This window comes from Echeneis naucrates, chromosome 6, assembly GCF_900963305.1.
Source record: "Echeneis naucrates chromosome 6, fEcheNa1.1, whole genome shotgun sequence".
Lineage (NCBI taxonomy): Eukaryota > Metazoa > Chordata > Actinopteri > Carangiformes > Echeneidae > Echeneis > Echeneis naucrates.
Window position 1 is genome coordinate 21,530,135 of NC_042516.1, and position 14,421 is coordinate 21,544,555.

The 14,421-nt window shown below is 44.0% G+C and overlaps 1 protein-coding gene across 9 annotated transcripts in view; it reads right to left on the reverse strand.

Moving 5' to 3' along the window:
• Positions 1-3,417: 3,417 nt before the first annotated feature.
• Positions 3,418-14,421, reverse strand: part of satb1b (SATB homeobox 1b) — a 60,921-nt gene continuing 49,917 nt past the window's right edge. For 8 of the 9 annotated variants that reach the window (XM_029503339.1, XM_029503337.1, XM_029503336.1 and 5 more), the window contains 2 exons: positions 7,823-8,029; positions 3,418-6,054 (listed from right to left, as the gene is read on the reverse strand). In XM_029503339.1, the coding sequence (XP_029359199.1) occupies positions 5,419-6,054; positions 7,823-8,029 (843 nt within the window). In that variant the 3' untranslated portion in view covers positions 3,418-5,418. The remainder of the gene's footprint in view (positions 6,055-7,822; positions 8,030-14,421) is intronic. The other variant, XM_029503335.1, reaches the window with a different exon arrangement.

A 14,421-nucleotide genomic window follows, 5' to 3' on the forward strand; every position in this document is an offset into this window, starting at 1 on the left:
GAGGTGGCGCCTGCAGACATCTCGTGACCCGAGGCCGCCGCCGCAGTTACCTGACTCTGGGCAACGTGCTGAAAAATTTAAACATGTTAATAAAAATTAATCAGCGTAAGACACTTTTCCCAGAAATCGGCATCCATATTCATGTGAGCGTGATGTTGCTGAATTAATGTGATCGGAAAGACGGTTTCAATCCCCTCTGAGTTGGTTCATGTTTAGTCTCATCTCCTCGAAACCGGAAGGCAAAGAGCGGGAGAGGAGGGGAGAAAGCAACTCTGTGATTAATGTTATTAATTTCCACACCTCTAAACTTCTGTTTCCGCTTCTCCACATTTGGAAGCCATTGCTTTCTTTTTTTTTTTTTTTTTCCTCAGAAATGTTTGGCTTTCACCGAGCAGCCCAACAGATGAGAGAGAGGGAGAAGTTTCTGATTTACGTTTGGGTGATCCCGCTGAGATTGCTATCATTAGAATAACTTTATTAGGCTTTCTGCTGCATTTCCTGTTTGATTTACTGCGCAGTCCCAAGGGCTCATGGGAAGGCGCTGAGGACTCCCCCTGCGTGAGCCAGACCTGCCAATGTTATGCTGCGGCAACCTGAGTGTAACGTCCCTATTAATCTGGAGCTAAACGCAGCAGAAACATAACGAAGGTGCTGCCCAATAAATCTACGGCAGGCCTTTAAACGCAGCACGGAGGGGTGTCAGCGTTTGTGTTTACAGAGCCATAATGACTATTGGTGGTCCTGCATGGGATTATGGGTAAGAGCGTGACCCCCCGCACCGCAGGCCGAACGGTGAGGATGTATTTAGAGAATATTCAGATTCATCTTTGGACGGTCGGTGTCTAAAGATGTTTGAGGGAATTGTTATTTTTGAAGCACAAAAACCGAAGTTGATGTTTGTGTGTGTGTTTGTGTGCGTTTGTGTGACACACACAAAGTGGAATAAGGAAGGCAGATCAGGCAGAAAATGTTTGTCTGCTCCTGTTTTGTGTGTCAGTCGACGGTCAGTTCCTTCTCGGTCTCAGGATTCTTTTTAACTTTGAACTGTTGAATGTTGAAAAACATGAAGCTGCTCATCATCTGCCTCCAGTCGCCTGTGAAGACGTGCCGAGGTGGATCCCGAAACCTGTTTGGAAGTCCTACAAGTCTGACTGCCGCGTTTCATCACAGCTGTTTTTGTTTCTGCTTCCTTCAGGATGTTTCTGTTGAGTCTGAAGCTGCGGACTTTTTGCGTCTCTAAAGATGACTGTTATTTTTGTCGCAGTGTTTCTTTGACAGTTTGAGCGACTTTACAGATTTGGATGTTCCAAAATAAAAGATTTGACAAGTTCACTAAAGATGACACCTTCTTTTTAATTTCTCCAACATTATCTGTTTTTTTAAAGGTCATCAACCAGTTACAACGTTAAAATCCGTCAGTATTAATTACAAGAAAACTGTAATTTGCTAATTTTGCAGCTTTTTGTGTTGATATTTTTGAGCTTCGGCTCAAATTTTTGCTTTCTGATTTTTCCATTTCACCTGTGTAACGACTGGGACCAGGCTTGTCCTGGTCCTGGTCCTGGTCTTGACTCTGGTCCTGGTCCTGGTCCTGGTCTTGACTCTGGGCCTAGTCCTGGTCCTGGTCTGGTCTTGACTCTGGTCCTGGTCTGGTCCTGGCCCTGGTCTGGTCTTGACTCTGGTCCTGGTCTGGTCCTGGCCCTGGTCCTGGTCTGGTCTTGACTCTGGTCCTGGTCCTGGTCTGGTCCTGGTCTGGTCCTGGTCCGGTTCTGGTAGGTAACCGTCCAGGAAGCTCCATCCGTTTTCAGTCGTCTTCTCTGTCATCGCTGGATCTCCCTCTTTGCGTCACACGGTTTGTTTGGATTGGATGTACTCTGGATGGCACGATGGGAAAGTGGGAAGTGCTCCTGCCTCAGAGCAGGAAGGTTCAGGGTTTGAACTCCGGGACTTTGGGGGGTTAATTCATTCATTAGAACGTGAACTGCTGAGCATGGATGGCTGCTGACCTGTCCGGAGTCCAACCCGGCTCGACTGCTTCATTTATCGAGTTAATGTGCTCGACTTTGTTTCACGTAAAGACACAAAATTTATTCATTTCAGGTTCATCTCGGAGTATTTCCCTCCTTTTGTCTTGGCCTCAGTCAGGTAATTTTTCAGCTCAGTTTCTAATTTTACGAATATAAATCAAATGATTTCTTCTTTAAATTGTCACCACATAAGGAAGAAGTCCACTTTAATGTAACTTGTGGATGACATCTATGTATATTTTATATTTGTTCAGCCCGTCTGACTGCTCCTGGCCTGACTTTCGTGGGTTCTGTGAATCTGACCGAGTTAAAATTAAACCAGACTTCTGTGTCAACTGAAGCTTTATGTGGAAACTTGTTTGCTGTGAGTTTCTCCAAATATCACAAAAAGATTCTGTATCTACTTGGCGTTTTATTTATTTATTCTCCGACGTGGCACATTCAGCCTCTGCAGGATGAATGCTTTCTGAGAAACGTATCTTCTGTAGCCTGCTAATTTTTTATTTTCTCATATAAGTAACAGCACGAGGAGCACGGGGTGAGAGAGTCTGCGATTCATCAGTCACCATTCTTGTTGTTAATTATGATTTCTATTTTGACATCTGGGAAAGTCTTTGAAGTGCTCGGTGCTGCTGCGAACAAGCGAACAGCCTAATGGAGACAGAATTTAAAAACTGTTCAGCCAGTCTTCTCTGAGCAATCACCCATGATGCCCCCCCCCCCCGCCGTGAACTCGCTGCTGCAAACTTTTTTTTTTTTAACAGCTATTCATGGATGCTGTTGGTTTCTTTCTCTCTGAAGCCCCAACACTAAATTTTTTCGTGACCACCTCCAAGATGGAGAACCACAGTTATGGAAAAAGTATTAGCCATCTGGGCGGAAAAATCTTTTCTAAGTCTGAGGCAAACACGGCTGATCCCTGAGAAAACAGTGATAATGAGGAGGAGTATTATGGTGGAGCTCCTGTTGTTTGTTGGTGCCTTCACCTCTGTTTGTCAGTGAATAAGTCACTTGTAATGTCAAAATTGGGTAATGAAGCTTAACGGGGCTTCGCTACTTTGTTTTACCTTCACCTTCGACAAAACAATGAACCCTCTCCCCCCGCCGCCGTCTGCAGGATGCACGTTTTCCTCTCAACACACACTTTTTTACACTCTGGCTTTTTATTCATGAAAAAAAGAAGAAAAAAAAGAAAGAAGAAGAAGAAGAAGAGCAGAACATCAAGGGAACGCCGGCCCAGACTGGCTGGCACATTTCTCAGGGTGTTAACAGGTGGGGGTTGATTTCCTAAAGGTGCAGACACCCGGCCTCACCTGGGGTTCACAGTGAGGTCAGGACACCTGTGTCTTTTTATATATTAACTCCCTGCAGAGTTTTTTTTTTTTTTTTCTTTTTTTTTTTTTCTTACAGGTGTTCACACCCAACGTTTATTTATTTCAGCTTTCACAGGTGCTCCAGGTTTACACTCAGCAGAAGTGAAGATGCAGTAGGAAGAGCCCAGGTACAGTCGGTTCGAGAGGGAGGGCAAGAGCGCCGGCTTCAATTTCTGCACGGCCAGCTTCTTGCACAGACCTCAAATATATTTACAAGAATAAACAATCAACGATTCATAAGATGTGATATTTACAGTTGTTACAAATAACGCGTTCAGTGACTGCAGCTGAATGAGTCGGTAACTGGAGATGAAGATCCTCAGAAGTGGATTTTAAATAAAACAATTCACATTGTTTCATCTTTTGCTTCCAGAAATGAAAAGAAAAACAACAAACAAACAAACAAAAAAAACTAAACAAAACAAAAACTCTGGTGTCAAAAGAGTCTGGTCAAGTTAATGCCAAGAAATCTGTGGTACAATACAAACAGTTTAATTGTGTAATTAACAATCAATAACCACTTCTAGTTAGAACATTTCTGAGGGAGGAACCGAGAAACACTTATAAAACAGTCAGTCGTAACAAAATAACTGGTGTTCTCATTGAAATAAACTCATAAAAAAGAAACACTTTTATACAGATATTTATACAGGAATAGCTTTTTGAGTTGGATTGTTAACCAAAGGAAGACACATCGCAGACATCGATTTTCACACAGATTGCATATGTTTTTCTTTCTAAGGTGTTCTATAGGTTAGTCATTTTACCTAAGCTTATTTGCATGATAGTAAAAATTGCATACAACATTAATCGTGAAGCTTGTAGCATGAGTTGCTCGACATACAGCACTTATTATAGGCAACCTTTAAAGCACATTTCTCCATTTAAAACGTTTAAGACACTTTTTGTTTTTACTGCCCATCGAAATTACATTTATAAATACAAAAAAGATCGGTGGAATTTTTAAAAAAGCGCTACGCAACATAAAACTTTTCAAAAAAAGTAATTACATCAGAAAACACTGCATGAACTGCAAATAAATAATGTCGGACAACATAAACATGGTGTAATTCACATTTCTAACTGTGTGTGGCAATTCAGAAAGTTACAGTGACAAAAGTTTTGCAAAATAATCTAACATCGGCAGTGCCGTATAGTACAAGGCATTTGTTGGCATAGTTTCTTTAAGACTGTAATTTTTTTTTGTTGTTTTTTTTTTTTTTTGTTTGTTTGTTTGTTTGTTTGTTTGGATTTTTTTTTTCTTTTTACAGTTACAATATATGTCTATATATATATTTATATTTCCTCCCTAACAAATATGTAAAGACTGAGCTATTCACGGAGATGCACCTGGGCTGGGCGATCACGTCGGAGTGATCTATAATCACTGTATGCGCTTTTTAAAAGAATAACTAATCTGCCAGCAGGCTCCAGACTTGATACCTCATGATTAAGGCCTTGTCAACCACTTGGTCCTCGATTTCATTTGCTGTTTTTTATTTTTCTCTCTTTTTTTTAAAAATCCAGTTAAACGTCACGTACATAAACACCTATCAAAGTCCTAGCAAACTCCAAGGGGGGGGGGGGCGTGGGGGGATTCTTTTTCTTTTTAAATATAATCAGTAGCTCAAAAAGATAAAGTAAGTCAGTGTAAAACAACAGACATTGAGTGAGTGCAGTCAGCAAATATCCACGGCAACATACTTAGAATAATTTTTTTGTGCAGATTATTTAAATGATGCATCAGTCTTTACAGTGAATAATACAAGTTTTACAAAATCCAAAAAGTAGTACTTGAGTCTGAAATGGGCTTTTCCAGTGTGTGAACACTCACTTCACGTAGCCTGTCAGTCTGCATCTGATACAGTATATATAAACACTCCTCGTACAGTCTGCGCGCTGTATTCATTTAAAAACACTACTTTTCTTTATTTGCAGTGCGGTGGTTCTGTGTCGGCCAGAGCGTTACATTTAGCACAGTCATCAGTCTGTGTGTGCACAAGAAAACTCTGTGTGTCCTACTCCTTGGCCTCGTGCTCGGACTCCGACTGGGCCTCGGCGCCTCGGGCCAGCTGCTCCTCGATCTTGATGGAGAAGATGGTGTTGTTGGTCTGCGTGCTCTCGTCCAGCTCCTTCAGCAGCTCCCCGCTCTCCCTGAAGTCCGTCAGCTCCTCCTCGAAGGCCGGGCTGCTGCCGCTGCTGCTGTTGGTGTTGGTGGTGGCTGCGGTGCTGTTGTTGTTGTTGTTGTTGTTGTTGCTGTGCTCCTTCGGCGCCTTGGCGGGGTGATTGACGTAGAAGCGCTGATTCTGGAAGAACTTGATGATGGTGAGCTTGGGCAGGTCCAGCTGGGCCGACAGGGTGTGGATGGCCTCTTCGTCGGGATACAGGCCCACGTCCTGGATGAAGCTCTGCAGGATCCCCAGAGCCTCCAGGGAGATCTTCCCTCCACCGGTGCGGGACTTGATGCTCCCTCCGCGGCTGCCCTCGTCCTCCGTCTCGGCCGGGGAAGCGGTGGAGGGTTGGCGTGGCGGCAATCGAGGGCCGGCGGGGGGTTGTTGTTGCTGCTGCAAGGGCTGCTGGGACAAGTGGGGCTGGGAGGGGTGCTGGAGGGACAGGGAGGGCTGGTGCTGCTGCTGCGACTGGGGCGGCTGAGCCTGCAGTGGGAAAAAAAAAAAGGGGGGGGAAAGCAGACGGGGATGTTATCAGTGAACACTTATCGGCGCCTTAATAAGGCCTTTCATTAAAATCAATTGAGTTGTGAGGAAAAATGGGCCCGCTGTGTACAGAGCAGGCACTTGGTTGGAGGAATTTTCCATGTAATATCTCACTGAATGTAATCAGTTCTGCAGACAGGACTTTTTTCCCCCCTTTTTGGTGGTGGGAGATTGTGTCTCATTGTGGGAGTGGAGGCATCAGCAACACACACATCCAGCCACAGACACACATGAACTCAAAAAGACACAACACAGAGGGAATTCACAGGGAAACTGGCCTCTCTATTATCGCCTCTGCTGCTTATCAGGCTCTATTGCCAGGCAGTGATAAACAAGCTCCCTGTGCACAATTCATGTTGCGATGGTCTGGCTGATTTGCCGCAGTGTGAGAATGCTATCGATGCCTTTCACTCTGCCGTCAGAATCCCGTTAGTGTAAACACATGAGACATTACTCGTAAAATGTCTCATTGTGTGGTTGGAGAGGGAGTGAGTGGGCAACTCGTGGTCCCTATTGACCCTGCAAAATGGGTGCTCTTTTATTTTCATTTCTGAGTCAGACACTGTAGAATAGGTGTTTCATAATGAAGTTTGCAAAACAGCACTTTGCAGGGACTCTGTTTGGCAGCTGCATAAATGCACCCAAAGATGTGATTTTACAGTACCAATATACTGAGCTATGATAGTTCTTATTGAGCAAATGCGTGCTAATTTGGCTAATGTGACACATTAGGGAAGGACAGACAAAATATTTTAACACTGGTCTCTTATGGACAATGCAAAATGGACCATTAAATCTGAAAAAATGAATCCTACTTTATTTATCCACAGCCATTTCTGTTTGCATGCGCAAAAGTCCCTCATTCTATATCTGCTGGAGAAATTGATTTGTAAAAGAAATCCTATTACCTTATTTATATCTCGTAAATGGCAGCCTTTGTGAAACACTGGCCATGTCTCCAAGTAACCAAATAACTAATCACACATTCAGCTGTGGCTCAGACTTTTAATAGAAGTATTATTGTACTTCATTAAGATATTTCGACCGTTAACCAAGCCTGTGTGTTATTTTCTATTCATCTGCCAGATGTCTCTTATAAAGCAGCTTTGTGAAATAAGTTCAGGCTAATGATATCGTTCCAGCTCGTGCTGAAAAGTAGGAACTTTTAAGTGTTGCTGTGTTTCTAATTAACAAGAATTCATAAAAATTCCTAAATGTTGTTTATTAGAAATTCCTTGAAAATTTGTTTAGATTAGACGAAAGAGGGGGAAATTATGTTCTCTTACTTGTTTGTTTTTGATAAAGCACTTTGGTGAAAGTGGGAAAATAGGCACACCCTCAGTGAGCTGAGTGTTTGTGTGACTCACATGAGTCAAAGATACACGTCCACATTTCCATTATCAGTTTGTTCACTGATCCTTTTCTCGACCTATCGATTAAGGATTTAGTAGGAATGCTGCTCAGATTGTTTGTTTTGCTGACAATCCATCTCCGGTGTTAGTGTCACTTCAGACAAAAAGAAAACAATTTGGATTCTGAAAATAGTTCCAGACTTAAGTTCTTTACTGATAAAAAACAAACTTACTAATCACGACTAAAACTGTGTGTGTTTTCATACATCTGTTGTGGTTTCTAAAACTTCCCTCCAGACGTGAGGCCCAAGCTTGCGGATCGATGCCTTGCCCGACGGTTCACTGTCAGGACTCACCTGTAGCTGGTCTGTGGAAACGTGCATCAAGTGGGACGGCCGCTCGTTGTGGTGCTGCTGCCCAGCACTGCTCTCCTGCTCGTAGATGGCGTCCCGCTCGGCCTGCGAGAGGCTCAGGAAGCGTCGGATCATGGAGAGGTTCTCCCACAGTGTCCGGTTCTCAGGGGACGGGTCCTCTTTCCAACGAAGCAGCTCGCAGAGCCAACCCTGTGGGGGGGGGCAGAGAGATAGAGCAGATCAGTAAAACACAATCTTGAGACGTTAACGTGTGCACATGTTGCAGCAGTCAGTAACAGTCAGTAACAACGGATTCATACAGCCAAACAGTGATTACTACATCGGCTTCTTATGTTGTTAAAATAGACCGCAAGATAAAAAAAAGTTGCTCCGCAGGGAAGCTTCAAAGCGCTGCGATGAAAACAATCCAGTGACACCATTTCAGGTGATTTAAGTGATCGAAAAGAATGAAAAATATTGTTATGCAGAAACACTTTCTAGCACTTAAACACCATCAAAATAAAACTAAAGCCACACACACACTTAACAGTCCATTATCCCACAAAAGCTGCACCTGCCGTCAGCGTGTTTCTCTGACACAGCTGAAGACGAAGATGTGAATTAGCCAAGGTCAAGCAACGCAGCAGGAAGGAACTATTTAACGTGACGGGAAACACACGCTCGCATATTGAGCAGCACCCATGGGAGGAGGAAAGTGACTCCCATGTTTGAAACATTCCAGCAGAGGGCCATGAAAGACAGAGCTGGTGAAGAAAATGGGGGGGACGAGGGACGGACTACAACCTGAACGCTTCATGTGAGAACGACTATGAGGTGACAGCACAGGAGTGAACCAGTTTATGCTCTATGTGTGTCAGAGTTGCTGCAGTACGACTACTGTAAAAACACACAATGATGTAATGTTCAACGTTACTTCAATCAGTCTGGAGGTGATTTTGCGTAGACACAGTTATATAACAACGTGAGAAGATATTGATGCACTGAGATGTGAAGGAAAGAGTTGAAACTTTTTTGGGTTCATCAAAATGAGCTGATTGACAGGTCATTCTTTAAATTGAAGCAGAAATCTGAACCATGTGAGGATTTTAAGGTATTATTTAATAAATGAAAACTACACCATCTATGATGACGGACAGATTAATCAGTGAAGAAAATAGCTTTCACTTCCAGCCCTGGATTTAAACTACATAGCCTTTTCTTATATTTCTGAGCGTGACTTACTTTTGGAGCCTCTCATTAGGGGGAGGACTGTGGACTCGGGCTGAGATCAGGATGGGGATCAGGTTGAGAGGCGAGGAGTAGAGAGACGTTTTATGACTTCACACGATCCCAGGAATTCAAATGTGTGTTTGTGACAACCTGAGGATTCACGACTACAAGGCCCATTTGTGTGTCTGTGGGTGTGTGAGTAAGAACGAAAGGAAGTAACACACGGTCGAGCTGTGTGGGAGAGCAAAGAGGAGTGTGTGTGCGGGGGGGTTCGATGAAGCTGTACTGAAGCTACAACAGAGCTGTAAAAGGACAAGAGTGGATGAAGAAGGCGGGACGGCTGGGGAGTGTGAGCGGTGCGAAGGAAGCCCGGCGTCAAAGAAAAGCAGTGAGGTGTGTGAGAGTGTGTGTGTGTGTGTTACAGGAGGCTACTCGCTCAGCCGAGTAGTCTATCCTGGCAGAGTGACAGAGCGGCGCTGTAATCTCCCGGCCAGTGCGTGGCAGCACCTTTCATTTCCACAGGATTACACCGCGCTGCTGGTCCACACACAGACACACACACATGCACACACACAGGGCAGAGCCACGACGCCACACTGCATGCAAGAGATAACTCAGCAGTTTGGTTGTCCCCTGTTCCAACTCCTCCCATAAGCCACATCAAACCCAGGAGGGGTTTTGGAGGAAGCCGAGAGGGGGAGAAAGAGAGAGAGAGAGAGACACATAAAGGGGGGAGAGAGAGAGAGCGATACAGGGAGGAGAGCGGGAAGAGGGGGCCATAAAGCTAGCAAGCTTGTGTGCCCACCTTGTTCCTTTGCCACGTTTATTGTTGCGTTTTTAATTTGCATGCAGAGGGATTTGGACGGCGATCCAGTTGGGCTGTCTGTGGTTTCAGCTGATTCGGTAGTGAGGGCGAACACACACGCAAGTGCACACACACACACACACACACACACAAACAGATGCGCACCAACCACCACACACCATCTTGTCAAAGCCAGGGAAACAGCACCCCGGCCCAACGATGGAGTAATCCAACTCAAACACTCCCCAAACCAGCAGGATTAAACCCAAAGTAGCAGAGCCAATCAAACAAAGGAATGACGTGAACTCCATTTCAATGCCAGGAAGTCCATTTAATGAAATAAAATACAGAGAGTTATTAGTTCGCAAATGTGTGTGTGGCTTCTTGCTTTGCTGTGTGGGTTGGATCACTTCTACGCTTTCTGATCTGACATTTAGCTTTGACGTAGAAGAAGGTGCTTTTCTGTGATGTATGTCGAACGGCAGTTAGCGCGGCTCCTGGCCGGCACGGAGGACAGTGGACAGTCAGCATTTTCCATGGCAGTTTCAAGAGCTTTGTTTGTGTTTGTCTAATTGCATTGCTTCCGCAGACCAGCCAGCGGCAGCAGTCGGGGCGGGGGGGGGGGTTGAGAGAGAGAGAGGGCGAGACCCAGAAAGAGAGTTTACACTGACTCAATAGTTGCTACTAAACTACAAATAAAGAAAAACATAAACGTATAGAACCTGGAGGAATGAGCTTCCTTAAATATCAGTATTCCTTCTCAGGAATGACTACATCAACAACAATCCCGCGCTCTGCTGATATTACCATTCTGTTGCAAATCTGTTTTCCTCTTTATTGTTTAATGTAATTTGTTGAGGCTCTCCACCGCAGCTGACAAGCACCAACTGCTCTTGATTGTATCACGGAACTTGCTGCCCCTGCTGCTAAAGTGTTCCAACACAGTCCAGAAAACAAAAATCTAGGGCTCTTCAATGCAGTGTACTCCGTGTTGTGCTGAAGATCATTAAGGGCTCTCTATAAATAAATAGAACAGGTAGTTCAGAGCAGGCCCCGCTGCTGGCCAACACACCGACTGCAGTATACACACTTCACAACGCAGTCAAGAAACCTTCTCAAGTTGCTGCTTAAGACGTGAGGCTGTAAAAATGCTGCAGGAAGGAAGACGACGACTGGATTTGGCACTTCGGCCAAGCCTACACTCCCACTCTAACCAACAGAAACCGATATGACAGCTCGCAGACAGCAGCCTTTGCACTGTATGGTTAAGACTCACATCTCTCATCAACCCACTCTACACAAAAACAAACAACAAGCAGCCACTTCCTGCAAAACAATGTCCAGCGCGAAGCGGCACAAAAAGTTAACAACGGTTTGGTTCAGAAGTGGTCACGATGGATGGGTAAGTAGGTTGGTACACATGTCAGTCAAACCAACTTCAGAGGCCAGTGATGTAAAAAGCTTTCAGTCTTTTTGCCGCCAAGATGATGACAAACAACTGAACATGCATTTAAAGGTGACTGTTTTCCTGCCTGGTAACCATGACAGGATTTAAATTTACACTGGTGTGTCCAGGTTTTTATTCTGTTATGAACTATGACTCCTCACCTTTGGCAGTGATACTAAATACGAGTATTCAAACTCCCCATTCAGAAACAAACTGTGTAAAGCATGCTCACAAAGGTTTATGGCATTTTTAAAATTGCTTTCATTAAGAAACGAATCAATTAATTACGTATATCTGTGAGCAGATCAATTTATAAGCAGAATAATTAAATCTGTAATTTAAATTAGTACAATTCACAAAAAGTTTCTTCATAGTCTCTAATGTTCGGGGCTCAGCTGCTTCTTAAGGTGAGATGACTTAAAAAAAATTACTGAGTAAATAATGAAAACAGTTTGATTAAAAGTTCAATAAACCACCAGGGCCTGTCATGACTTAGACATTTAAGTCACATCTGCAGTGAATGACATTAACTGTGTGATCAAAATGTTCTATGGAGGAAATATCTAATAGGACTACAAGTCTAACGGTGATAATATTAGTGATGTTAATGATATTAGTAACTGTCAAGTGCTTAAAAAAAAAAAAACAAAACAAAACACATTTCTACGTGACAGAGTTGTTTATTTGACAGATCACAGCGTGACATCCCCAAGGAAACTGCTGAAGAAACCCAGTGATGCTGTGGTGGAAATCACATTTACTGCGCATTTACATTCACTTCACATTAAAGGCCCAGAAACAAATGCCGATAAGCTTTTAAATCGACCTACTGAAGTAAACCAATGCATTTTCCCTACTTAGATTATCGGAGAGGTAGTGCATTTTGATGCTCAAAACACCTCCGAGTTGAACCCACAGATGCTGCAAACAAGTTCATCGAAGCAATAAATACCGACGGGCATAGGATTATCTTGCTATGCTGGCACACACCTGTGACAATATTGCACAATAATCCGCTGCCTCTGGGTCATCACTGCTTAATTAATAATTAGTTTCAAACAACGGGACAAGCAATCAAGAGCTGCCAGCCTTTTCTTGTTTTACAGCAGACACAGATCTGACCAGGGGCTTGTGGGACTCTGGGGTCATAAGGTGCCAAATTAAAAGGGTAATAAACTCCTCAGCAGACCATTGTGCGGTCCTGGTATAAATAGCAGCAGGGTTTTCTGATAAAAATATTTTCCTCACAACACAATAGTTGAATTCATGCGCAAGGTTCATCCAGCTATGCAATGCGGTACACGGTGTATGTGAGCGTTGCAGTCACAAGCTGCCAGTGAGAGCATAGGCCTGCTCTGTCGGAGAACAGCATGGTATTCACCGCCCCAAACCACCCACCCATTCACCCGTTCACCACCAAGCTACCGCGGCAAACGCCCCCAACATGGAGGCTCAGGAACACGAATGAACTGGTCCTTGCTGTGAAACGGGGACATAAGGGAGACAGACAGTCAGACAGAAAGGTCCGTCACACGGCCCAGCCAACACCTTCTCTCTAATCTCATTTGCTTGTTATCAGCCTCATCAGGCTGACCTCGGCCACCGCAAAAATAAATAAATAAAATAAGCCAACAGATGTCCATCAATTTGCCATTTGAGTTCCCCCCCCACCCCGCCCCCTCACCCCTCGCCCCCTCCTTCCTCGGGTTAGTGCGTGACCAAAATTAATGGCTTGGTTTCGATCCCGGAAGCAGACTATCCCTGTGCATTTAGTATCATATGTATGAAAAGACCTGGATGACATGTCAAACAAAACAAGAAGAAGAAAAAATACTCAGACGAAGAAATGATTGTGGCTATTGTTTTGGCTGGCTGTTTGAGGGGCAGAGCAGATTTGAGGGCAGCAAGACAAACCTCTCCTCTGTCTGAGCAAGGGAGTGAACTAAAAGTAGAGAGGAGACAATGCATTATTGTCTCGTCCTCCCCTCCTTGATCCTGGCGGGGGTCCAGCACTGGCAGACAACACTACACAGATAAATGCGGACGATAACACGCTATGTCTAAACCTGTTTTTCTTCCTTGTGCGAGTCAAACCAGTGGCTGCACGTGCACCTTCGCCTCACCAGGAACGTGTACCGTGCTTTAAATACATTAGGCTGAGGTGGTCGCCCATCTGCTGACGACAGAGGAGCCTTGAAATGTTCCTGATGCTCGAGCATCTGCAAACCTCCCGCAACAATAAGCAATAATTGACTGAACGATTCTGATGCCAGTTTTTTGTTTTTGTTTTTGTGTTTTGTTTTGTTTTTCGTATAGGGGAGGTAAGTCTTTGCTGTGACTGTACAAACTGTCTGGTCTTTGGTTGACTGTGGAGAAGATAGGCCGATTGAAATGGGGTCAGTCGCCTAATTGAACAGCACTGGCAAATTGGAAACACAGCAATGATGGGCCGAGACAAAATAAAGCAGAAAAACACATTGTACCCTGCTAATAGACCAACCATTATGCTGCAATGTCCAGCTCGTCTGACTATTAGTGCCTTCATTCAATTGTCTCAATGCTGATCAGGTGAGCAAAGGCCAAAAATACCCACAAAGTCAAAGTGAACTATTAACGAAAAGGTGCACCTTAACACTCCTTTGCGGCTGTCAGGTTCTGGTGGTCCAAGCACTGATTCATGACAGGAAGGATTCATTTTACTGCACGATGTGGAATTAAAACCATTGATTATTGTTGCGACAGTAAATGCATGTGTAAGGTTAAGCTACGCATTCATTGTATATCCAAAGTAATCGTGTTTGTATTCTTCCATTCTCTGTGTGATAGAGATGAGGACAAGGCAAGATCTTAACATACAGATTTGTTTCGGTACAGGGAAGGAGAAGATTACTGAACTGTGCATTCATTATATCCCCAAAGTAATCATGTTTATGTTCTGTCGTTCACTTAGAGCCCAGTGAGGAGAAGGTTTGCGCTGGAAATAGCTCTGCTAGATCAGAAAATACTAATTTATTTACCATCAGTGAAAAGAAGATTACTGAGCCTTGTTCATTTTTAACATGCTCAACCTTGTATCTGAAAAGCAGCTCCTACGTCATATCCATGTCCTGCCATTCATTA